We start from the raw sequence: 26,722 nt of genomic DNA on the forward strand, positions 1-26,722 counted from the left end.
CAGCTTCTTGTAAAATGAAAAGTCAACGTGACACTTCAAGCTGGATCAAGTACTTTGGCACAGGAACCAAACTAGTTGTTTCGGGTAAGTATTTTTATTCTTGATTGTTTTTCTTTTGGTAAATAGAATCAAGGGAACGGACAAAAAAATTGGACCTAATAAATGAATATTAAAAAAGGAATTTGCACATAATCCATGTATTGCTCTTGACCTGGGTATGGAACTCCCACGTCCACCAATGGGTTCGCTGAGGGCACTTTATGATCCTAATGAGTAAAGTGAGTACAAGGGTAAAAGGCTGGAATATTTACTGAATAGCTGTTAAGAATCAGGAAGGAGGGAAATGGAGAGATTTAAATTTAAAATAATGTCCAAATGCCAGCAAGTGTAAAATTCACAGCACAGGTTTCAATTTAGCAGGTGTGGGATTATTAAAAAGTTTGTTATAGTTAGGACTAAATCAGTGTACGATGATTAATGAAGGAAAATTGCCGGAGGTGCAACAGTCTGCAGGTTCTCAGAAAGTTGTTTTACTGAAAGTATCTTTTCCCTTTTGCGTACAATAATTTTTATCTGATTAAAGCTACAGAAACAGTCCAATCAATAATGCAAGTGCTAGTTAATGTTGAGTATATAACAGTATTTATAATCCATTGTTTAGCAAATGTCATTTTCTAAACTATACACTAAGAGCATGTTAAAATGTAAAGTGAAACACAGAGATTGTGATTTGACAAAGGGCAGAGAGGGAGAGCCAGAAAAAAAGGCAAATCTCCTGAGTCTCACTCTGGTGCTTTAACCACAACACCATCCCTCCTATCCAGGCACATTGGAGATCATAGGACTAAATCCTGCTCATCCACTGAAATTAATGGAAGTGTGTGGTGACCAGGAATTCACCCCACTCAATCTTCCATGCCGAGATGTATTTCAAGGAACAAAAAACATGTTTGGTAGAAGGTGGCACAGGAATTCACAAAGTGCACAAACTCAATTTAATACTCCCACAATTAAGTCGCCGATAGCAAGCCTTGCTTAGACTGTGGACTTTGTATTTAAAATATGAACGTCAGAATTTGAATTCAGTGAAATTCATACCTTCATGATTCATTAGTTTTTGTAGAGGATTTCAATGATGTGAGTATGGAGTAAAGTACTTTGGCTCCGGCACCAAACTGTTGATTTCAAGTAAGTTTCTCAAGATGTTTTCAAAGCATACATTTACTCTGGGTATTTACTATGCTTGTTATCCACGACAAAAGCAAGCTATTCATAAATATACTGGGTGAAATCCTGATCCCACTAAAATCAAGGGCAAAACTTCAATTGATTTCATTGGGGTCAGGATTTCACCCATTCTAGTCTCTCTAATTCAGAACGAACCAGTTACGCTTGCGTAATCAATGAGAATGATGTAAACTGTTTGGAGATCTTGTTTGGTATTGTCACACTGTGAGATCATTATGCAAAAACATTCTGAAGTGGAACCACTCATTTTTAGCAGTAAATGTGAAATGTAGAACCTATGGTTTTTGTACAATACCATGTATTTAGTACCCCGTCATATCAGTTGTTGAGCTTCTTTAATGCTCACTCATTTAAATAGGAGTTGAGGATGATCAGCACTTGGAGGATCTGGCCATTAGGTAGCACTAAAAGGTACATTTATAGTAGGAATATCTTAATGCAATTGTGTTTTCTTTCCTAAAAAAAGCTCCAGTTCAGGAGGGCACTTAAGCATGTTTCCATTCGTATTCAGCAACGTATTTAAGCTTGCGCTTAATTAAAGGCCAAAACAAAGGCCAAAATGCAGTAAATCTTGTTGATTCCATATGATAATGGGGAATAAAAAGGTGTGCATTTTTTTACATAAATACAAGGTATATGTGACAGAGTAATCATTTGAATAAAATACAATAATTGATCTAATAATATAATTCTCACTTTTATTTTTAAAGATGATTTCCAATTGTTAATGTTTTAGCTATGTTTGGATTTAATGGGATTGAGAGAATTGTGTGTCTTTAATTAAGTTTATTCTTCCCTCCAGATACTGTTCACTTATTCTTCCCTCCAGATACTGTTCACTATTTTATTGCAAGGCCACAAAGCAATTTTTTTTTAAAGCAACAACTACTGGTTCATCAATACAATGATACTCCAATGATACTCCTCCAGATACTGCTAAATCGTCTTTGCTGGGTGCCTGGTACCTGAGACAAACAAATATTTCTGAAGAGCAAATGTTTTCTGTTGGGGAATATTTCTGGTTACACTAAATGGCAGAAGTTAGCCAAAATTAGTCTCATGAATACGCCCAATTTAAGAGCTATATTCTACCCTCAATCTGTCATTATAATTCGGAGCACCATGATGGAATGATGGCAGCATGCAGGTTTAATTTTTTTATATCAACCTGTGGAGTCTAATTTAAAAAGTAATTTCTTCATGCTTAATCATAACCATGTTTTATCAGATTTATTTTAGGGGCAGATTTTCAATGGCACGCAGGTACCAGGAATGACAGTTAGATTACATAGACAATCCAGGAAGTTTTTGGAAAGCGTAGGGGACAATTTCCTGGTGCAAGTGCTAGAGGAGCCAACTAGGGGGAGAGCTTTTCTTGACCTGCTGCTCACAAACCAGGAAGAATTAGTAGGGGAAGCAAAAGTGGATGGGAATCTGGGAGGCAGTGACCATGAGTTGGTTGAGTTCAGGATCCTGACACAGGGAAGAAAGGTAAGCAGCAGGATACGGACCCTGGACTTCAGGAAAGCAGACTTCGACTCCCTCAGGGAACGGATGGGTAGGATCCCCTGGGGGACTAACATGAAGGGGAAAGGAGTGCAGGAGAGCTAGCTGCATTTCAAGGAATCCCTGTTGAGGTTACAGGGGCAAACCGGGGAAGTCCCGGATGACTGGAAAAAGGCTAATGTAGTGCCAATCTTTAAAAAAGGGAAGAAGGAGGATCCTGGGAACTACAGGCCAGTCAGCCTCACCTCAGTCCCTGGAAAAATCATGGAGCAGGTCCTCAAAGAATCAATCCTGAAGCACTTGCATGAGAGGAAAGTGATCAGGAACAGCCAGCATGGATTCACCAAGGGAAGGTCATGCCTGACTAATCTAATCGCTTTTTATGATGAGATTACTGGGAAAGCAGTGGATGTATTGTTTCTTGACTTTAGCAAAGCTTTTGACACGGTCTCCCACAGTATTCTTGTCAGCAAGTTAAGGAAGTATGGGCTGGATGAATGCACTATAAGGTGGGTAGAAAGCTGGCTAGATTGTCGGGCTCAACGGGTAGTGATCAATGGCAGCCCACGTCTAGTTGGCAGCCGGTGTCAAGTGGAGTGCCCCAAGGGTCGGTCCTGGGGCCGGTTTTGTTCAATATCTTCATAAATTTGCGGATGATACTAAACTGGGAGGAGTGGTAGATACGCTGGAGGGGAGGGATAGGGTACAGAGGGACCGAGACAAATTGGAGGATTGGGCCAAAATAAATCTGATGAGGTTCAATAAGGATAAGTGCAGGGTCCTGCACTTAGGACGGAAGAATCCAATGCACCGCTACGGACTAGGGACCGAATGACTAGGCAGCAGTTCTGCAGAAAAGGACCTAGGGGTGACAGTGGACGAGAAGCTGGATATGAGTCAGCAGTGTGCCCTTGTTGCCAAGAAGGCCAATGGCATTTTGGGATGTATAAGTAGGGGCATAGCGAGCAGATCGAGGGACGTGATCGTTCCCCTCTATTCGACATTGGTGAGGCCTCATCTGGAGTACTGTGTCCAGTTCTGGGCCCCACACTACAAGAAGGATGTGGATAAATTGGAGAGAGTCCAGCGAAGGGCAACAAAAATGATTAGGGGTCTGGAACACATGACTTATGAGGAGAGACTGAGGGAGCTGGGATTGTTTAGCCTGCAGAAGAGAAGAATGAGGGGGGATTTGATAGCTGCTTTCAACTACCTGAAAGGGGGTTCCAAAGAGGATGGCTCTAGACTGTTCTCAATGGTAGCAGATGACAGAACGAGGAGTAATGGTCTCAAGTTGCAGTGGGGGAGGTTTAGATTGGATATTAGGAAAAGCTTTTTCACTAAGAGGGTGGTGAAACACTGGAATGCGTTACCTAGGGAGGTGGTAGAATCTCCTTCCTTAGAGGTTTTTAAGGTCAGGCTTGACAAAGCCCTGGCTGGGATGATTTAACTGGGAATTGGTCCTGCTTCGAGCAGGGGGTTGGACTAGATGACCTCCTGAGGTCCCTTCCAACCCTGATATTCTATGATTCTATGATTCTATGTGTAAGTGTCTTTTACCCATTTGAAAATTGCCTCCATGGTCTTCACATTATTTTACATGCACTCTACTTATTTACTATTTTATTACTAGGCCAGAAAGCAATTTAAATAGCAAATCTGATTTTAAAGCAACAACTACTGGTCCATCAATATAAAGATACTAGATCTGTACACTATTTTGCAAAGGATTTGCTCACTGTGATACTTCTAGGGGCTATATCGTCAAAGTATTTGGTACCAAGCTCATTGTAACAGGTAAGTTATGTGGTAAGTACAGTAACGCAAAGATAAAGAGGCTTATTGTGATCATTGAAAATATTTTTATCACAGGTAACGTCAACAATTGTAAGCTCGACCTTGTGAAGTAGTGAGCACTTAATGTGAGGTGCTAAACACCATCAGTTCCTGTAGACTTCAGTGCAAGTTAGCACCTACTGGGATCTGATCCCAAATACATCAACTTTTCAATCTCAGAGCAAACCTGCCATTCTTACTGATGAACTCAAAAAAATCTACTTTAAATTTAGGAATATTTCTAAAGATCAGCTGTTAAATGTCATTTTTCAGAGGAATTTCCGGCCTGAGAATGCGGGTCCTTGGTCCAATTGCAAAAATTTATTTAGCTTTGTTATTACTCAAATTTCTTTAACTAAAATGTGTACACATGCATACAATTAAACAACTCTGAAAGAAGTAACAACATCATGCTTCTCAATTAAAACAAAGGAAGCAACCTCTGAAGTAGTCAGTATCTTCACAGCTGAATACTTGTAGTTACAGCAGTGTAAGTGAAAGAATTTGGCCCTAGAGATTGTCCTCTTGTGTGAAGTACGTTGGCATTGCAGGCAAACTGACACTTGCAATTATTCTTAATAGTGTTTCACAATATATACTTGGGGCCTGAGTCTTCTTTGCCCTGCTCTAGGAAGCCATTTACGCTCATGAAAAGTCGATGGGAAGTGCTACCATTCTGATTAAGTTGCATGTTACACCCAGTTTGCATTGGTATAACTGACTGCACAAACACAGGTCAAAGGAAAGTCAGGTCCTTACTCTCACAGAATCACTCTCTGCACATTTATATAAATCAACTAGAATGGTACCCCATAGCTCTCAACTAAAGGTAAATTGCTGTAATGCTGCCAATTAAAATACATACACTACCATAATTAATTTTAAAAATATCAGATCAGGATCAGCATGTTGCTTTCAGTGAATATTCTGTGGTATTAAGAATGTAGATACAATTTAGTTAGCATTATAGTTTACAATGGACAGTTTTCCTAAATCTTCTTACCTATATAAGGTCCAGCAGTCTGACAGGTGAAACTCCCATAGCTTTACCAGCTGTTTTGACTGTGTAAGGAATGGAGAAGCAGGTCTGTGATAGGTGTCGATTATTTATTACAGCATGAAGACCTAAGATTGCTCACTTGATTTATTTGTGTATTAAACCTGTAGGATACAATCAAACCTTTTAGTAATAAAATATCTTTTCAAAGAGAAATATCAAATATTGGCTAAGTAAGTTCCTCCTGAGAAAGGAAAACACCTAAAATCATGGAGAAATTCAGATCCTGGCACAAGTCTAAGTAAAATCAAAAGAAATTGTGGCTGTTTGTGCCAGGGCTGAATTTGACTCCAGAATTACAGGAATCGGGGCTTTTCCATTCTAAGAACATGAGGTGAAATCCCGACTCCACAGAACTCAATGGCAATGACTTTGGGGCCAGGAAATTACCCATGTTGTATAAGTGTACCTCTTAGCAGGGACAACATTATTTACAAGGTTACTGAAGAAGCAGTAATTGCTTTTAAAGTCCTATATAGTTAGCAGTCCTGATTTGGCCCTCACACTAGTCATTCCTCTTTTTAAACTGACTTCCCTCCATTCATTTAAAATGGAGCTACTCCAGATTTATACCAGTGTAAATGAGAGCAGGGTCAATACCTACCAGAATTCTTCAGAATTCTTGCTTAGTGGAATAGATGAGTAAAAAGATTTGGAAACAGAACCAAGCTTCGTGAGGACTACAAGCATGACATTGGAAGAATGGTGCTTCTCTTATTGTATCTATTAAGGGAGTTCACCTAGTCATCACAAAAGAAGTTTACATTAAAATGGTATAACTGGATTCTTCTGAACGTAATATTCTAGAAAAAACCTGGGACTAATGGCAGGCTCAGTGCAGAAACCAAAGTTTGAATTGAATATGGAGACTGAACTATCCCCTCTCATCTCTAGAGGTTGTCCTTCCAGGACAAAACTGACATGGCTTGGTGGGACGGTGTGAAGAAGTTTCCCCTGTCCCTGCATGTGTTGTATCTATCCCATGAAGAAGGGATTCAGTCTACAATGCTATCTGACAACTTTCACAATTACTTAGTCATTTTATTTAAAATAAGGAAAAAAAATTCACCAAAACTTTACATGAAGTTTCGTAGTAGAAATAAATGCAAAAATATTTTGAATGCTTATTAAAAGGTTGTCCATTATATGATGGAACTTACTTGGGATCTGGTAAAACAGAGTGCATTAAGAACAGAGTGATCAGTGCAGATCAGTTATAAAGTACAAAGGAGCTACTATTACTGATATTTATTTTGATAAGATTCTCAAGTAGTCTAGGGTTGGTTTAAACTGGTTTGCTGCCTTTTGAAACAGTTCTAGGAATTGATTTTTGACATTACCGACTGAATATAACAAACTCTTTAAAGAAAAAATATAAAAGTATCTGATCTAAATCTCACCTGGCCCTAAAAGACCAAATCCAAATTTATGGCAGAAAGTGATGTGCAGTTATGAGCAAAGAATCTTCAGAGGACAGGTGTCCACCTGAAAAAATTTCATCACGATAGGCACTGTTGCTGGCACTTTTAGCAGAAATACCAAGAATTTAAGGGTTATTAAGAATAATTTACCATCTCATCCTTTAAAGGTGACCTTTGCAAATAGGTTTCAAATACACTGTTAGGGCCAGGTGAGAAATCCAGCATTAAAGAAAAGATTCTCCAGCAATGGTCCAAAATCACCCATCACATTTTACAATGGCATTACTAGGCACTGGACCACTGTTGTAGAATGCTGAAGTATTTTCAATGTAGGTAGTTTCTAGTGCTGTCAATCTGGCACCTTTCACAAGCACTAAATTAACTTTAGAAGAAAAATCGAAATTTCAAGTGATGCTGAGGGATCCCAGCCTGAGGAAATTCTAATGCATTTGAAGTTTTTGACTTATTTTGCATGTCTGCTCCTAAAGTACTCCAAACATCCAGTGCAATCTATTGGAGTTTGGGCTGTCAGAGGAATACAGGATCAAGCATTTGCCATTTTGTAAGGAAAAGCCATTTAAATCACAAGTCTAGTATATTAATGTGATTCTATCAACTTCAGTTCACAATTGCACAGCAAATAGTATGAAGCTATATGGGCCAGATCTTCAATGGAACTCCTTTGATTTCCAGCAGCTGAAGATCTGGCCCGTGAGATTTTGCAAAGCACATGAACACAGTGAGAACAGTGATATCAAAGTCTTTGGCTCTGGCACAAGCTCGTTGTTTCAAGTAAGTTCTACAGTAGCAAAGAGAAAAAGTTACTTGTGATAATATAAAATTAGAGACTGCAGAGCACAATTTATTCAAAAAAGATAACAGACTGTTAACGTGATATGCAATCTACAGTAGAAGAATGAATGTATCTAAATGTAAGGTTAATGTACAGAATTCAAAGTAAAACGGATTAGTGATCACATTGACAATTAATTATTGACATAGAATTTTTTTGCTCACCTTTTGTCAAAGCTGGGTTGTTCTTTTCTGTAGGGGTCAATACTCCAGACCAGGAGAACATCCACAGTTCCATCCAGTGCGGGGTGCACTCCTAGGGGACCCCTGTGAACCAAAGAACAGTGGGGATTGGGGGTAGGGGAGTGGTGAGGGCATGGAATGGCCAGTGGCTCTGTGACTAGGGAGATCAACTGGCCAAAATCCCTGCGCAGTCATTGGGGCAACTGCATGGACATTATTAAAGTTCCCAGCCTATGATGCATAAGGTAGGTTGGGGAAAAGATTTCATCTTCCCATCCATCATGTAGCTCTCCGAGAGAAACCCTCTTTATTCTCTTTAGTGCGGTAACCAAGATTTAGCCTCTCAAATCACAAGTACGTATTAGTCAGGAGACTTAAGACGTTAGGGGTGAAATCCTGGCCCTGTTGATGTCAATGAGAGTTTTGACATTGACTTGGATGGAGCCCTGAATTCATCCTATTTTTCGTTCTCTTGTTAAGGGTGTAGGAGCAGGCGAAAGGTCTGGGAGAAAAGATGTGCACTGGAAACAAGAGATACAATATTTGTGAATACTGTATAGGTCATTACTGACATGAGCATTTTAGATTAGTATTGTAATTTTCTATTCATACTAAAACATAAATGCCATCACATAAGAGTGGAGGGGTGCAGGAATAAAAGGGCCTGATTCAGCATCAAAATTCCCCATATTTTTAATAAGTGCAGGATTGAGCCTGTAACATGCATTGAGAGCCCAGTCCTGAAAGGTTCTGATCTGCCATTGAGGCTCCTCGGGATCAGAGCCCCTGTCAGTTCTTGACTTATTTAGTCACACTGCATAGTGGAACAGGTTTCTTCCCTGACATATTGAAATACTGTTGTCATAAAACAAGGAATTTTCCAAATTCAAAAACCTGCATTCAATTTAAGCACGTAAATTTCTGCAATTCCAACTCCTAAAGCTGTAACCCTTAAGTGGACAGTTTACTCCCATCTTCAAAATTTAATAGGCAGTAACAATATATTATAGACACAAAGTAGTTAAAATACGTTCGGCAACAAGGTATTGTTCTCATGCTAAACTCAAAGTTAAGATTGTGTGCTTGAGTGCAAGTTGGAGGAATTGGATGCAAGAAATGAAATTGCCTCTCGCTTCACTTTCAAATCTGTGTATTCTTTCTTTATGGTTTCAAAAGCAAAGCATGCAATGTATAATGCAATTCTGAATTTACTTAATTCCTAACAAATAAATTTCTCTCTCCAAAATTAATCCAGACATACAAGCAAAACTTGATCCCAGCAAGATGCAGGTCCTGCCTCCTTCTACTGAACAAGATGGGAAAGTAACACACATATGCCTCATTGAGGATTTTTACCCAAATGTTATTAAGGTGACTTGGGAAGACGGCACGAAGAGCGCAGAGGAAAATGCAGTGCAGGAGGAAATTTGGCCCACTGGTGACAATCAACCTTCATACTCAATAAGCAGCTGGCTGACCGTAGATAAAAATAGCATCAAGAATTATCGCTGCAAATATCAACATGAAAGCAAAGAAGGTTTTGTCCCTATCGAATCTTCAGGTATATACTATATTATTAAAACTAGTTCTATATATATTTAGAGCGTTCACTGTTTCTTTACAATAAAAGAATAAAATCTATTACTCTTCCTAAAAGGGTTTGCGCTCTCCAGTCCAATATTAGCTTCCATCTCTCCATAAGCTGAAGCGTCTCCATCAAAAGCTCAGTTTTGGCTCCACTCCTCTCCCCCAATTTAAAATCTTTCTATAATGACTGAAAATGTTGGCTGAGCTCCTCAGTTAGTGTAAAGCAGCAAAACTCCACTGAAGTCAATGGAGCTCTGTAAATTTACACCAGCCACGGACCCAGCCTACAGTGTTTGGTTTTGAACAAGTGATATATATTGCAACAAAAGTAATAACACACACAGCATCTAACTTGTTACAGCAGACCAGAATAATTACACAAACCAAAATGAAAAAGATAATGCAAGAGAAAAAAGATTAAGAGATTAAGAGCACCCATGGACAAAAAATAGTGGGTGCTGAGTACCCACCAGGCACCTGCCAATCAGCTGTTTGGTGGGCCCAGCCGATCAGCTGCTCGGTGGCAGGTGGGAGGCATTTAGGGGAGAGGCCGGAGCTAGGTGGAGGCAGAGGTGGGGTGAGGGCAGGGCGCGCTCAGGGGAGGGGGCAGAGCATGGTGGGAAGAGGTGGGGCAGATACTGGGCCATGGGGAAGGGGGCAGAGCAGGGAGGAGAAGAGGCGGAGCCAGGGTGGGACCTTAGGGGAAGCAGTGAAGTGGGGTGGATCACCCACCGGGAAAGGAGAAAGTCGGCACCTGTCGCTATAAGTTAACATCTGCTGTGGGTTACCAAAAGGGTCCAAAACCTAATCTCCACGGGCAGCTCAGGTTACACGTTGTAGCAGTCCTGCTGAAATATGTATTTTGGTGGGATTTTTTGTGCTTTGTTAACATGCCACACGGGTCATTGTTCCTTAAACTACACGTGCCACTGGTCCTTCATCGAACATTTAACATGTTAAATTACAAAAAGTATTCAAAGCCAAACTTTTCAAATGGGGCGTAAAGGTGCTGAAAGCTTGAAGACCCAACTGATTTCAGTACTTCTGAAAATCAGACCACTTGATTGATCAGCTGCTTAGATACAGACTCAGAACAAACGGAGACACCCAGGTCTGAAAATTTTGGCCTAAAATTGTGGCAACAGACTATTAAAAGAAGCACTAGCATTCTGCTTAACTCCTTAGCAGACACCAACGATGCCAGCCCTGAGAGTGCCTCTTTGTTTGTCTCAGTTCTGCTGGATGGGAAGGTCTGATCAGAACGTAGACCTCTTTAGAGGACACAATCAGAAACTGATTTATGCATAGTCTGATTAGATGTTATAATTACGGCAATCATATACCATGTATACCTTACGCTACCACACATGATTTTATAGTTATTTTTCTTTGCAGCTATAGAATATGCAACATTAACCACTTGTTGTTGTTGTAGATATTACAGACAGTTTCATGCACAGGACGGCGTATTTAATATATATTGTCCTACTCCTGAAAAGCACCATGTACTACGTCATCGTACTCTTCTTCATCTACAGGATGCAAAGTCCAATCAAGCACCGGGGAAAGAAACCTTAAACTTCTCCTTACAACTTCCAGTGTCAGCATTTGTGTCTGAAAATTATTTTGCTTTGCCATAAGCCTGTTCATAAGAAACACCTTGCTCTAAATATTAAGACATGCATTTCAATTTGATTTGATTGGCTATTTCTCTAATTAGTACAGATGGCTTCTTCTGCTTGAGAGCAAACAGTTTTATGTGAGACCATATTTCCAATTTTATTATTTTAATTTTATAACTGTGGAACTTCAAGGGCTGAGGCTACACTCCTTGATTTCAATGGGAATTTTGCATCACAAAGTAGTGCGGAACCAGTCTCTTAGGCCCTTATCCTTCAAAAACACAAAGAACTTTTTGGTTGTGGATAGGCCACCTGCATTCAGTGAAGTCAATGGGAAAACTCGTCCCATAAATATTTGCAGGTGTGGAGTCCTATTCTAAGATTTAAAAATATTTGTCATTTCTTTCTACGAATTACACTTATTTGCTTTATAAAACAAAAACAGGCTCCTGAAATATGACTAATTTTTTTTAACTGAAAGATTAATGGATTTTAAATAAAATTCAACATTGCAGAGTTCTGTCCATTATATATTTCTTTAAAGGAAATCAATTCTAGGAACTGCAAGGGAGGATTCCCTAGTGGTCAGAGACCCATTTCTTTCATCCCCTGCACCCAACCATGTAACATACTTATCTAGCTTTTACCACGGTAGTATCTGAATGCCTCACAATCTCTAATGCATTTATCCACACTACACCGCTGTGAGATAAGGAAGTACTATTATGCCCATATTACAGACGGGAAACTGAAGTCTGTGGAGACAAAGTGACTTGCCCAAAGCCACATGGAAAGCCTGTGGCAGAACAGAGAATTAAACCCGTATCTCCCAGGTCCCAGGCTAGCACTAAGCACTAGACCATGCCTCCTCCCTTCAGCCCCAAACCTGTCTCTGTCCCCCTCTCTCATATCCACCCCTCCCCTTCAGCTCCTATCCTCCCCCACATCCATGCCTATACACACCGAAATGCCTCCCTCTGCCGCTCCCTCTAGTCTGATCCACCACCCATTAACTCCAGTCCATTTCCTCCTCTGCTGTCCCACCTGTCCCGTCCTCCCCACATGTTTCCTGTACCCCACTGCTTCCCCCCACTTCTGCCAACCATTCCCCCCTCCCACTCTCCTTCTTCTCACACTCTGGCTCCTGCACCTGTCTCTCCCTGTGTAACCCCCCCACACACACACACACACACACACACACTCCTCACCCCTCTGCATTCTCAGTCAGGCTGCTTCCTCCTTCTCCTCCTCCTGATCCCCTGGGTGCTAGCGGCGGGGGTGGGGAGGCACTGATCACACAGAAGAGAGCGGGTCCTTGCTCTCACATCTGGTGCTAAAGTGGCCTGCAGCAGCAACAGTGTTGTCAGCCTCAAAACTTGAGGTTTTGGCAAACACGTGTGAAAAGTAGCCCCCAAAATCACTGAGGCTGGTGACACTGCTCCTTCCACACTCCCCCTCCCCCAGCAGTAACACTCTTCCCCTCCTCCCCACAGCACTCCAGTACATAAGTCCCAACCTTTCCAGTGGCTAAACTGGGCGGTGGAGATGGAGGGGGCCGATGAGCCAAACCTAAGTAGTGCCATGACCCCATGTTCTGGGAATATTGTCGCATCCCCGCCCCCGCAGTAACCCCCAAGGGATGTACACACACAGGCTGCTGCTCTCCCTGGCTCCTCCCTGTACCTGTGGCTGCAGCATCCCCTTCTCACACTGCTCACTCCACTGCCTGCCTGGCTCTCTGTTGCCTGGTCACCCCACCTCCCGCCTCCTCCTCTTCTGCACACATATTGAAAGCAAACAAACATGGTGGCTCAGGACACAGCTGTGTCACGCTTGTCTCCACTGTCATGGACGCGAGAACTTTTGCTGTTATATGACCCTGCCCTGCTGCCATGCATACATTTACTGGGATAAAATCGTGCCTGGAATCATGGCAGTGGCTATGGGCAGGCGGCCGTTCCCCTGGCTCTGCCCCTGAGACTCCACGCCACCCACCATTGCCTGTGCAAAACGGACCTCACAATGAGGCCTCAACTTACGGCTCCTGTGCCGGCTCAGGCCCGGCTGCTTTCCATGAGCCAGCTGCAAACACCAGGCCTGGCCCCGCCCTGGACTCTACCTGCTCCCATTCCCCCCATACCACAGAGAGGGGCACCGTTGGGACTGGGGGCTGCAGCTACTCAGCCTCTCCTCTCGCTCGCTGGTGCTGTGCTGCATGGGGGGAGGGGCACAAAGCAGCAGAGGAAATAGCTCCAGGTGGCAGGAGGGAAAAGGTGCCACCACCCTCTGGATGAAACAGGCGCTGGGAGCTGCTGCCCCTGTGCGCGCCGTGGGGGCGTCATGGCAGCAGCCGCGGCTCACTCGCACGTGGGACAATTCGGGGTTTAGACCCCTCCCCCACATCCCCACCCAGCTGTGCACGCGCCCTGGTGGCCGCTCATGCACAAAGGCCACCCGTGGCAGCAGGGACCGGGCCCATCTGAATCACCCAGAGATCACCCAAAGGGTCACCTGTCGCCAGCTAAAGGGTTATTGGGTTGTGGGGGGAGGTTTGCTGCTGAGGCCTTTCAAAGTCGCCAAGTCAGTGAAAAATTGCCGAGGTTGGCAACACTGAGCAGCGATTACAAGGAAAGTCCAGCTCAGCCCCCGAAGCACCAGCTCAGAAGCTTTGTGGGGATGTCACATGGGCAGACTGACCACACGTCTGAACTGGGAGGGCGCTAGCTAGAGCGTGCTTATTGCAGATGGAGTCTTCAGGGACTGGAGCTGCCCAACTTCAAAGTGTCTCCTGACATGTGCAAACTGAGATTTTTTCAAAGGCTGATAACTTTGGCCAAACCTGGGCATTTTCCCCACCGGCATTGTAAACAACACAGGTGTAAGAATTATTTTGATGTGGGCGAAAAATGGATTTTCCTGAAATCTACTTCTACAAATGACTGCACCGTTTTGCCAAAACTAATTTTTTTAACATCAGCCTAAAGCAGAAAGCTGGCATGGAAAGTTTCAGCCAGAACAGTTTAAGATTGACAAAGGTATAAGCAACTGAAAACAGAGTCTTGTAATGGGAAATTTCAGGCAACGTTAACTTATAGGCATCTGTCATGAAAGTGTGCCACCAATAATTAAATGTTTGTCTATATCACGCACCTTGATATCAAGGCCCTACCTGTATCTGTCTCTTACCACTTCATCCACCTACAACAAACCCATTTTTATTAAATGTAAACACCTGTGTGAATGTATAATTATGGTTGCACATTTAAAATAGAAAAAGTCAGCAAGAGGAGGAGGAGAGAGGATGATTCTTGTATTTCTCTTTTATTCACTGCTCCTGGGTCCTAGAAGTGGGGAGATTTTGACCAGTCCTTACAATCTATCACAGAAATCATTGTGTAGTCTATAACCTTCCATATCCTATTTTATGCTGTCATTTATCGCTCATCACTGAAGTGGCAGAGTGGTGATGCATTGGGGTGATCCCAGTTGGTATGAGCCAGGGTTATCTACGCTGCTACAAAAGGAATGGTGTTAAACAGCTTCCCTTCCTGCTGTTGCAAGTGTTTTGGAGGATAGGATTAAAATTCAAAATGATCTAGACAAACTGGAGAAATGGTCTGAAGGAAATAGGATGAAATTCAGTAATTTGGGTGTATTTTGTGAAACCTCCCGCTGTGGCACTAACGGCAGTCGAGCCCCACCAAGGACACCAAGTGCTGCAGTGTTCGTGCTGGCGTTTTTATGCTGGTGTCACTTAACCCTGCTCAGAGCAGGTCTACAAGACATGGTGGTAACAGGCCAGTGAAAGCTTTTGCCCTCACTACACCAGTTCTCCCAGGGATCACCAGGGAAGATTCACCAGCACGATTGCAATGCTGGGAGATATTCCCAATAACCTCTTGGGCAGTAGACAAGCCCTTTGACACAACCACCTGTACATTTGGGAGGAACCTCTCACTGTATGTTCCTTTTCTATTTTTCTTACCCACTGTCAGTTATTTCCCAGAATTATTCTGCAGGTGAGTGAGCTGGGGGTGGCCGTGTCTGTGTCTGTGAGAGAGATCAAATACTCTGGTTAGTTCCCTTCCAACTGCTAGAGTGTCATCCACCCCTTTTGTCTGAAATGAGGTGGGCTCTCTCAGATGTTAGCTCTGTTCTGTTTTAAAATGCCTGTGTATGCAGAGGAGGACCATATCCCCCCACCTCCCCGGTGCCCTCCCCCTCCCCAGCAGCCATGTAAAAAGACACCAGTAAATTCGTAACACACCAACTACAACAATCCCAACATAAAGCAAAATATATAACCAGGGTACAGGCTCCCAGCTGCAGTCTATGGAGCTCCTTGTGCTAGGCTGTAGAGAGCTGGCTGATCACATAATGCTGGTTCCTCCTCATTGTCATCTATTCAATTTCAGTAATACACGTAAGAATGAAATTCTTTCCAGGTATCATTTTTACATGTAAGCAATTGATACAGAGATGTGATGTGATTGCGGATGAGAGAAGGAGGAGGTGGTCAATGCTATTGGGAATGGGAGAGGGGTTGTAGTCCATGAAACAGTCTCTCTTTTAATATGTGGAAGACACAATGAAAATGTTTGAGAACCACCTGATCCAACAGTCTATTTACAACATTAAAATCAAATGGAAGCTGTAATCTAGTTGCCATTTTAAAGGAGTGAGGATTAATTAGCAGAAAAGCTGGAAGGACAAGTAAATAAAGTGACTGGGAAGAGAATTTATGTATCAGCTTTATGGGGGCACAAAAATGTGAAATCATTAAATTCTCCAAACAGTCAAGAAAGCAGGAATGCTTCATTCGAAGTATTTTCCCCATTTTGATCAGAGTACCACAGCTTCTTGTAATATGAAAAGTCAACGTGACACTTCAAGCTGGATCAAGTACTTTGGCACAGGAACCAAACTAGTTGTTTCGCGTAAGTATTTTTATTCTTGGTTGTTTTTCTTTTGGTAAATAGAATCAAGGGACAAAAAAATTGGACCGAATAAATAAATATTAAACAAGGAATTTGCACATAATCCGTGTTTTGCTCTTGACCTGTGTCTAGAACTCCCAAGGACACCACTGGGTTCACTGAGGACAGTATATGATCCTAACGAGTCAAGTGAATACAAGAGTAAAAGGCTGGAATATTTACTGAATAGCTGTTAAGAATCGGGAAGGAGGGAAATGGAGAGCTTTACTTTTAAAACATTGGGCCAAGTTCATCTCTCTTGCAACTCCATTGAAAGAGAGTACAAATGTACAAAAAACATTTTTGGTAGAAGGTGGCACAGGAATTCACAAAGTGCACAAACTCAATTTAATACTCCCACAATTAAGTAGCCGATAGCAAGCCTTGTTTAGATTGTGGACTTTGTATTTAAAATATGAATGTCAGAATTTGAATTCAGTGAAATTCATACCTAGAGGATTCATTAGTTTTTGTAGAGGATTTCAATGATGTGAGTATGGAGTAAAGTACTTTGGCTCTGGCACCAAACTGTTGGTTTCAAGTAAGTGTCTCAAGATGTTTTCCAAGCATACATTTACTCTGGGTATTTACTATGCTTGTTATCCACGACAAAAGCAAGCTATTCATAAATATACTGGGTGAAATCCTGATCCCACTAAAGTCAAGGTCAAAACTGCAATTGATTTCAGTGGGGTCAGGATTTCACCCATTCTAGTCTCTCTAATTCAGAACGAACCAGTTACGCTTGCGTAATCAATGAGAATAATGTAAACTGTTTGGAGATCTTGTTTGGTATTATCACACTGGGAGATGATTATGCAAAGATATTCTGAAGTGGAACCACCCATTGTTAGCAGTAAATGTGAAATGTAGAACTTATGGTTTTTGTACAATACCATGTATTTAGCACCCCGTCATATCAGTTGTTGAGCTTCTTTAATGTTCACTCATTTAAATAGGAGTTGAGGATGATCAGCACTTGGAGGATCTGGCCATTACGTAGCATTAAAAGGTACATTTATAGTAGTAATATCTTAATGCAATTGTGTTTTTTTTCCTAAAAAAAGCTCCAGTTCAGGAAGGCACTTAAGCATGTTTCCATTCATATTCAGCAACGTATTTAAGCTTGTGCTTAATTAAAGTCCAAAACAAAGGCCAAAATGCAATAAATCTTGTTGATTTAAAATCAATTTTGCAACAATTAAATGAGTGATTGTTCTCAAGAACAAACACAAGCAATATGAAGGAAGATATTCTATAGTCTGAATCAAATTCTCCTCTCATTACATCAGTACAACTCAATCTCTGCTCTCTCGAGAATTTGGCCCAACATATTTTGTAGGCTGTCTATATCAGCGAGACTCTACACAACACGTGCTATAGAAAGTCGAAATAGGATTTGGCCCTTGTTGCATAATGTTCCATAGGGCCAACTACATTTAGGTTGCTAAAATATGCATCTCAAAGTATCTCTCTTCTTTGTCATTGAGACTTCAATAGGAATATAACCAATCCCCAAGCCTACTGGCCTTTTACGATTCCTTTTAATTATACTGCACAGGAAAGCAAAATTGTATTAGACAGTTTTACATTTGAAACCATTCAGGAAATCATTCAAAATAGTGTTTGGTGGGTGGAAAGATGTCATGAAACATCTTGAGAAAAGGGGATAGGTCACAGTGTACTGTAATTTTTTTTTCTAATTATATGTTTATTTATATTGATATTTTTAAAATGCACCCATTCGACCACTCTGACAGTAGAGGGACAAAACCACTAAGCATCCAGCAGAATTTAACTGAAATATCCTTTTCCATCAATCCACAAGGCAAGAGAAAATACAAGTCTAACAATAGGTCTCAAATGTCAGCGAGATCCTCTCTAGTCAATGAAGTGAATGATTTTCTGTTAAACAGAATTTAAAAGCTACCAAATTAATATTAATATACAATATTTGAAAATACCAATGTATGGTATTACATAAATATATTGAAATTTTCACCATTGGCTCTCAGTTTTGCCTATTTAGCAATATTTGTTCAGATCTGATCCCTCTGAATAGAAATGTCTTGGGCAGATTTTGTAGTAAGTTGCAACACTGTGGGAGCTGCAAAAATATTTGAAACTGGCACAAAACTTCTCATAACGAGTGAGTTTTCAGACAAACTATTTTAAATGTTTCATAATGGCAAAATCTATCATATTAAGCTCAATCATTTATCTCAATTAAAGAATGTAAAGAGTCAAAAATGTTATTACGAGTGTAATAATTTATTAACAACACTAATGTTAATGAAATTGTAAGTCACTGGCTCGCAACAGAGAAATGTCATAACAATCCTTTGCTCTTTTGGGTGTAAATAATACCAGGTACTGAGCGTCCTCAATATTCATTGGTTTCAGTGGGAAATGAGAAGCGTTCAGAACTTCAAAGGCACATTCGGCACTTTGGTGGACCAAGCACATCATGCAAAATTAAAATTACAAGCATGTCATTAACTTATTTTTTAAAAAATTCTGATGGCATAAAGGCCTTTGTTCTCAAATAGTACATCAGCGTTATTTAAGTGTGATAGTTTACCTATAAGTGGCATGCAGATTGCAAACACACACAAAAATAGTTAGCAGTGAGTCATTCACAACTTAACCCTGCAATTCTCCCTTTAGAAAACCTCCCATTGAAACTAATAGGAATTTCTTTTGAGCAAGGAGTGAAACCAAAGGACCCAAAGTCAATTGCCATCTTACAAAAAAAGAGAAGTGATACTTAAAATAATAATATATCACATTCTATCCTTTTACAACGTGCCTTCCTTGTTAAAAGTTCCACTTAAATTAGACAAGCAAGGTGTTTTGAAAAGTTAAGTTGGACCAAAACAACAATAGCTCCACACTGGAAACTATATTTGACTTGGAAATTAAGGGTCTGATCTTCTTCAAATGTCTTATGCAAAGCCCATTGAAGCCAAAGGAGAAAAATCTCATTGGCCTCAAGGGATTTTAGAGCAGTGAAGCCAGAAATCTAAACTGAGGCCAGAAATTTAAAACTGATTTTGCTCATGCATCTGCACAGCCACTTATGCAAACACACATTCTGCTTATATATGTACAAAATTCAGATTTTATATTGGATAGACATCCATCTAACCATGTACAAATACAAAAAAAAATGCAAGTGTTTGCAAAACTGTCAACATGTAAATGTGACTCCAATTTCTAAAAACATCTAATGAGAAATGCCAGAAATAATCATTAATTTTTGCAAAGCACAACATCACTGGACAGGAAGCTATGTAAAGGTTTTTTGAATACAAACAAGACTTGAGTGAGTAAATCATTTGGTAAACCTACTGGTCAAGCCCAATCCTGTATTCCTGGGTGTTTTTGGTGCACATAGAATGTAAGATTGAGCTCCAAATGTTGAACTAATTTGTACCAGAGCATGAGCATCTAAATTGAAAAGAACTGAAAAATCAATTCCCTTAATTGGTGACAATTTCCAAAATGAGGGAAAGTTCTTTAATGAAGGTATTTTTTTCTTTTTGGTTAGGTAGTCTAACATCTCAGCTGTCTTCATTTGCTTCTAAATTTTTAGATATTTCAAATACTTTTTGACACAACCCTAGTTACAGGGTTATTGTTTGGTTCCATTCAAGATAGATTCAGAAAACTCTAGAATAGCCAGACAGCACAAAAATAAGCTGGAATCATTTTAGAAAAGGAACCTTCACAAGCTTTGACATCAGTGGGACTACTCACAAAGCATAAAATTAAGCACATGTGTAAGACTTTGTGGGAGCAGGGCCTTAGTATTCATTAATCTATTTGTGTCTTAGTTGACTAAAGACAACAGCTGATATTATCAAAGGAGCCTGAATTTCAAAGGGATTTGGGCACCTAAATCCCTTCTTACTGCCTTTAAAAATTCCAAATAAATGTTTTGTGGCAAATAGGTCAACTATTTTGTTAAATGGGCTCTAATTGTTCACCTCTAATTAAGTGTTGGAACAAATGGAGAATGCAAAAGATACATGATGCCCATTTGGGGACCTCTCACACTACTGAAATATTAACAACCTTCTGTTTCTTCTTTGTGATGGACATTTATAACATGAGAATCTTGCCTCGTTCTGCAGAGAACACTTCTTTAGCTGTTAGCTGGGTTGGGAACCTTATTCTCTTGGTTCTATCCCACAGTGACAAACAGGAGACAGAGATTAGTGGCAGAAGATGTGTTTTCAACCTGCTCACTTCTTCTGATAACTAGTACATTCAATATACTGTTTAAAAAAAATGTATCGTTTACTGTCACCCATATGAAACGAGCAGACAGATAGCGATTTCAGTAGAAAAGTCTTTTTTGGTCTACTTCAGTATTTATGATTTCAGGCGCTTGCACAAATTCGGGGATCAAATAATATTTTTATCCTTTCTAGTTCAGACTTTTAATAAAAATATTTTGGTTCTGTTTTATCCATTTATAGCAGGCAGCAATTTTTATAAATTTCATGAAGTGATTTTTTTGCAATTTTTTTTAATCAGCTCTATTCCAAGAGTGACAAATTTAATACTGTGGCAGAATTATTTAAAAATAATTCAGGAGATACAGCAGAAGTTCACTAATTGGCACTTTGCTCATCAGTTTCGGGATTTGGACACGAGCAGCAACATTCTCTCTATTCCTCAGCAAGATTTGATCGCTGAGTTCTGTTGAGAGCTCCATTATTAATAATGCTTCAGAATCAAGATTTTCAGAAGTGGTTGACTAAAGTTAGGCTCCTAAATACTTATTGGGGTATTTAAGTGGCGTGATTTTCAGAGGTGTTGAGCCTTAAGCATAACGTTCCAATACATTGGCCAAATACATGAACAAAGTCATTTCAGGATGCATCATCCTTGCTAATTTCGGAATTGATATTTGTCATTGAGGGATACATGTTAAGATATTTACTGTAATTTCCCAAAACAGCGTTCAGCAACATTTCCCCTGAAGTTGTATCGGCTGGGTCTACAATAGAATATATCTTGTATGTTCTTATATCATTTTAAGGTGAATAATTGATAAAAAAAATTCAAAATGGTTCCTGTCATAAATATAAAGGGAAGGGTAAACTTCTTTAAAATCCCTCCTGGCCAGAGAAAAAAAATCCTCTCACCTGTAAAGGGTTAAGAAGCTAAAGGTAACCTTACTGGCACCTGACCAAAATGACCAATGAGGAGGCAAGATACTTTCAAAAGCTGGGAGGAGGGAGAGAAACAAAGGGTCTGTGTGTCTGTCTATATGCTGTTTCTGCCGGGGATAGACCAGGAATGGACTCTTAGAACTTTTAGTAAGTAATCTAGCTAGGTATGTGTTAGATTATGATTTCTTTAAATGGCTGAGAAAAGAATTGTGCTGAATAGAATAACTATTTCTGTCTGTGTATCTTTTTTGTAATTTAAGGTTTTGCCTAGAGCGGTTCTCTATGTTTTGAATCTAATTACCCTGTAAGGTATCTACCATCCTGATTTTACAGGGGGGATTTCTTTATTTCTATTTACTTCTATTTCTATTAAAAGTCTTCTTGTAAGAAAACTGAATACTTTTTCATTGTTCTCAGATCCAAGGGTTTGGGTCTGTGGTCACCTATGCAAATTGGTGAAGCTTTTTATTCAACATTTCCCTTGAAAGGGGGGTGCAAGTGTTGGGAGGATTGTTCATTGTTCTTAAGATCCAAGGGTCTGGGTCTGTAGTCACCTAGGCAAATTGGTGAGGCTTTTTACCAAACCTTGTCCAGAAAGTGAGGTGCAAGGTTTTGGGAAGTATTTTGGGGGGAAAGACGCGTCCAGACAGCTCTTCCCCAGTAACCAGTATTTGTTTGGTGGTGGTAGCGGCCAATCCAAGGACAAAGGGTGGAATATTTTGTACCTTGGGGAAGTTTTGACCAAAGCTGGTAAAGAGAAGCTTAGGAGGTTTTTCATGCAGGTCCCCACATCTGTACCCTAGAGTTCAGAGTGGGGAAGGAACCTTGACAGTTCCGTTTCTTAGTGTGGAAAAGGCTTAAAGAATACTTTTCTAACTCTCATTTTAAAGGTGCTAACCCAGGTTCTTAAATAGTATACACAGTTAGTTCAGGGCAAATTAATCTCCTGATAGAATATTCTAGTGTTTTTTAAAAAGAGGCCATATTAAAAGGTTTGTGGAATCTTTAATATCCTCCGCTTCAGATACATCTACACTGTAATAAAAATCCTGTTACACCAAGTCTCTGAGCCTGGGTCAATTGACTTGGGCTCATGGGGCTCAGGCTTTGGTGCTAAAAACTGCGGTGCAGACATTCAGGCTCTGACTGGAGCCTGGGCTCTTAGGCCACCTCTGTTGTTGGGTTTCAGAGCTTGTGCTCCAGCTCAAGCCTAAACATCTACACTGCAATTTTTAGCAGCGCAACCCCAGCCCTGCAAGTCAGAATCAGGAGACTTGGGCCAGTTGTGGTCGTGCTGCGGGTCTTTTACTGTGGTGTAGCTGTACCCTTCCTCTCCTTATCATGGTGTCTTTTACATACACATTTTGGGTAAATAAAGGGGAGATTTTCAAAGTCACAAATGTTTTGAAATTAATCAGAATATAAAGCTGTACTCAGCATTCATTCAACAAGTGTTTAATATATTTTGAGTTTGAAAGCTGTTAGTAAGCACTCTCACAGATCTACTGTTCCACAAAAACCTGCATTCGATTCAAGCATATAAACTTCTGCAATTCTAACTCCCTAAAGCTGTAACTCATAAGTGGACAGTTTACTCCCATCTTCAGAATTTAATAGGCAGTAACAAAAAATTATCAACTTAAAGTAGGTAAAATACATTTGGCAACAAGGTATGGTTCCCATACTGAACTCAGAGTTGAGATTGTGTGCTTGAGTGCAAGTTGGAGGAATTGGATGCAAGAAATCTCTTCCGCTTTCAAATCTGTGAATTCCATCTTTATTGTTTCAAAAGCAAAGCATGCAATGTATAATGCAATTCTGAATTTACTTAATTCCTAACAAATTCATTTCTCTCTCTAAAATTAATCCAGACAAACAAGCAAAACTCAATTCCAGAAAGATTCAGGTCCTGCCTCCTTCTACTGAACAAGATGGGAAAGTATCATACATGTGCCTCATTGAGGATTTTTACCCAAATGTTATTAAGGTGACTTGGGAAGGCCACAAGAAAAATGCAGAGGATAATGCAATACATGAGGAAATTTGGCCCCTTGGTGACGATCAACCTTCATACTCAATGAGCAGCTGGCTGACCGTAGATAAAAATAGCAACAAGAATTATCGCTGCAAATATCAACATGAAAGCAAAGAAGATTCTCTCCCAATTGAATCTCCAGGTATATACTAGATTATTAAAACTAGTTCTATATATATTCAGAGAGTTCACTGTTTCTTTACAATAAAACAGTAAAATGTATGACTGTTCCTGAAAGGGTTTGCGCTCTCCAGGCCACTATTAGTTTCCATCTCTCTATAAGCTGGCTGCCACTGAAGCTTCTCCGTCAAAAGCTCAATTTTGGCTCCTCTCCCCCAATTTAAAATCATTCTATAATGAATGAAATGTTGGCTGAGATCCTCAGCTAGTGCAAAACAGCAACACTCCACTGAAGTCAATGGAGCTCTGTAGATTTACACCAGCCACGGACCCGGCCTACAGTGTTTGGTTTTGAACAAGGTATACATATTGCAACAAAAGTAATAACACACACAGCACCTAGCTTATTAAAACAGACCAGAAGAATTAAAGAAACCAAAATGAAAAAGATAATCCCTTTTCTCTTGCATTAAGAGAAGTAATTTCTGTTTGGTTCTTATCTGAGATACAATAAATTAATTACAGCAGATAAAAATCAAAAATACCTAAGAGATGGGCCTTAGACTGTATCCTCATCAGGATTATTTTCTTCTGCCTCTTGTACAGCTATTAGATAACATTACCACTACCCTGAATGCCAACAATCTCAGGCTGCCTCAGGCTCAAGACAAAACCAGGTGGCCAGGTTTTTATCTAACGAGTATACGTACACATTGCAAAGGGGCAAACACAACTGAGTAATTTGGTGGGACAAAATGCATCTGGCTCGACATGAAAAGAAAACTTGCATACACAGAAGGGCCAACGTCCAGAACCTGCAATCAGATCGGCTAGTCCAGACCTCTGCACCCACGCAAATGCCAAAGACTTCAAGTGAGCTCCTAACAGGGCACAGAGGTTTGCACTGACTGATCTGATTGCAACATCAGTACCTAAATCTCGATATAAGGCATACAAGTACTCACTTGCAGGAGCATATGCATTTTTCCAGTTTTATCTCTAGTTGGTTTTGCACATCAGTTACGTGCTACTGAGCATTTACTCTGTGGATGGAATCTCAGTGCTCATTTTTTAAAATATAAACTTTCCATATTTGAGTCACTGTAGTTATAATATTTTCACCATCTTTCTCTTTGAACTTCTATCAAGAAAAGTATGCCTTCATTTTCAACAAGAATCCCATTTGACAATTAAAGCCCTCTTACATGTTATGCTTTTATCAGACACCTTTTCAGACACCACTGTAGTGCCTCAAACCACGGGAGGTTGTATCAAGAATGCTGAAAACAGCACCACGATTTCCACAGGTAATTCTCATTTTTATACAATACAGTTAAGAATTAAGCACTATTTGATATGGTTAAGACAAAAGAGATAATATTCTCTCTTTCTAAAAGCTCTAAACATCATTACTTTAGATGTGGATAGACTCCCACTCTGGGGGTGCTCTGGGGCTGGAGTACCAATGGACAAAAAATAGTGGGTGCTAAGTATTCACCAGCCACCTGCTGATCAGCTGTTTAGTGGGAGGCATTGGGGGAGGGGCCAGAGCCGGTGGGGAGGAGGAAGTGGGGTGAGGGCAGGGCACGCTCAGGGGAGGGGGCAGAGCATGGTGGGAAGAGGTGGGGCGGGATGCAGGGCCACGGGGAAGGGGGCAGAGCGGGGAGGAGAAGAAGCAGAGCCAGGGTGGGACCATAGGGGAAGCAATGGAGTGGGGTGGATCACCCACCTGGAAAGGAGAAAGTCAGCACCTGTTGCTATAAGTTAACATCTGCTGTGGGTTACCAAAAGGGTCCAAAACCTAATCCCCACAGGCAGCTCAGGTTTCACGTTGTAACAGTCCTGCTGAAATACATGTTTTGGTGGGATTTGTTGTGCTTTGTTAACATGCCTCATGGGTCATTGTTGTTTAACCTACACATGCCACTGGTCCTTAATCTAACATTTAACATATTAAATGTCAAAAAGTATGCTAAGCCAAACTTTTCAAATGGGGTGTAAAGGTGCTGAAAGCTTGAAGACCCAACTGATTTCAGTGTCATTTCAGTACTTCTGAAAATCAGACCACTTGATTGATCAGCTGCTTGGATACAGATTCAGAACAAACATAGGTTTCAGAGTAGCACCAGTGTTAGTCTGTATTCCCAAAAAGAAAAGGAGGACTTGTGACACCTTAGAGACTAACAAATTTATTTGAGCATAAGTTTTCGTGAGCTACAGCTCACTTCATTGGATGCATTCAGTGCATTTCCAATCATATACCATGTATACCTATGCCATATTGCATAATTACTGCAATCATATACCATGTATACCTTACACTATCACACGTGGTTTTATAGTTATTTTTCTTTGCGGCTATAGAGTATGCAACATTAACCACTTGTTGTTCTTGTTGTTGTTGTATTTTGTTGTAGATATTACAGACAGTTTCATGCACAGGACGGCGTATTTAATATACATTGTCCTACTCCTGAAAAGCACCATGTACTATGTCATCGTACTCTTCTTCATCTACAGGATGCAAAGTCCAATCAAGCACCGGGGAAAGAAACCTTAAACTTCTGCTTACAACTTCCAATGTCAGCATTTGTGTCTGAAATTTACTTTCCTTTGCCATAAGCCTGTTCATAAGAAATACCTTGCTCTAAATATTAAGACATGCATTTCAATTTGATTTGGTTGGCCATTTCTCTAATTAGCACAGATGGCTTCTTCTCCTTGAGAGAGAACAGTTTTATATGTGACCATATTTCCTATTTTAATTTTACTTGTAACTGTGGAACTTCCAGGGCTGAGGCTACACTCCTTGATTTCAATAGGAATTTTGCATCACAAAGTAGTGCAGAACCAGTCTCTTAGGCCCTTATCTTGCAAAAACACAAAGAACTTTTCCGTTGTGGATAGGCCAACTGCATTCAGTGAAGTCAATGGGAAAACTCGTCCCATAAATATTTGCAGGTGTGGAGTCCTATTCTAAGATTTAAAAATATTTGTCATTTCTTTCTACGAATTACACTTATTTGCTTTATAAAACAAAAACAGGCTTTTGATATGACTAATTTTTTTAACTGAAAGATTAATGGATTTTAAATA

General features: G+C 40.4%; 1 protein-coding gene across 1 annotated transcript; it reads left to right on the forward strand.

Moving 5' to 3' along the window:
- On the forward strand, positions 1–26,186 carry LOC140906150 (immunoglobulin gamma-1 heavy chain-like). Its single transcript, XM_073329654.1, has 7 exons — positions 1–84; positions 9,359–9,664; positions 11,126–11,265; positions 21,528–21,618; positions 23,343–23,648; positions 24,850–24,933; positions 26,044–26,186. Exons 1-7 carry the CDS (start codon positions 15–17, stop codon positions 26,184–26,186), a joined length of 1,140 nt encoding a protein of 379 aa, XP_073185755.1. The 5' UTR covers positions 1–14.
- The last annotated feature ends 536 nt before the right edge of the window (positions 26,187–26,722 follow it).

This window comes from Lepidochelys kempii, chromosome 2 (assembly GCF_965140265.1).
Source record: "Lepidochelys kempii isolate rLepKem1 chromosome 2, rLepKem1.hap2, whole genome shotgun sequence".
NCBI lineage: Eukaryota > Metazoa > Chordata > Testudines > Cheloniidae > Lepidochelys > Lepidochelys kempii.

Coding starts and splice junctions, on each gene's coding strand:
- LOC140906150 (XM_073329654.1), top strand. CDS start 15: ATGAAAAGTCAACGTGACACTTCAAGCTGGATCAAGTACTTTGGCACA. Junction 85..9,358: donor AACCAAACTAGTTGTTTCGG/GTAAGTATTTTT, acceptor AAATTAATCCAG/ACATACAAGCAAAACTTGAT. Junction 24,934..26,043: donor CAGCACCACGATTTCCACAG/GTAATTCTCATT, acceptor ATTTTGTTGTAG/ATATTACAGACAGTTTCATG.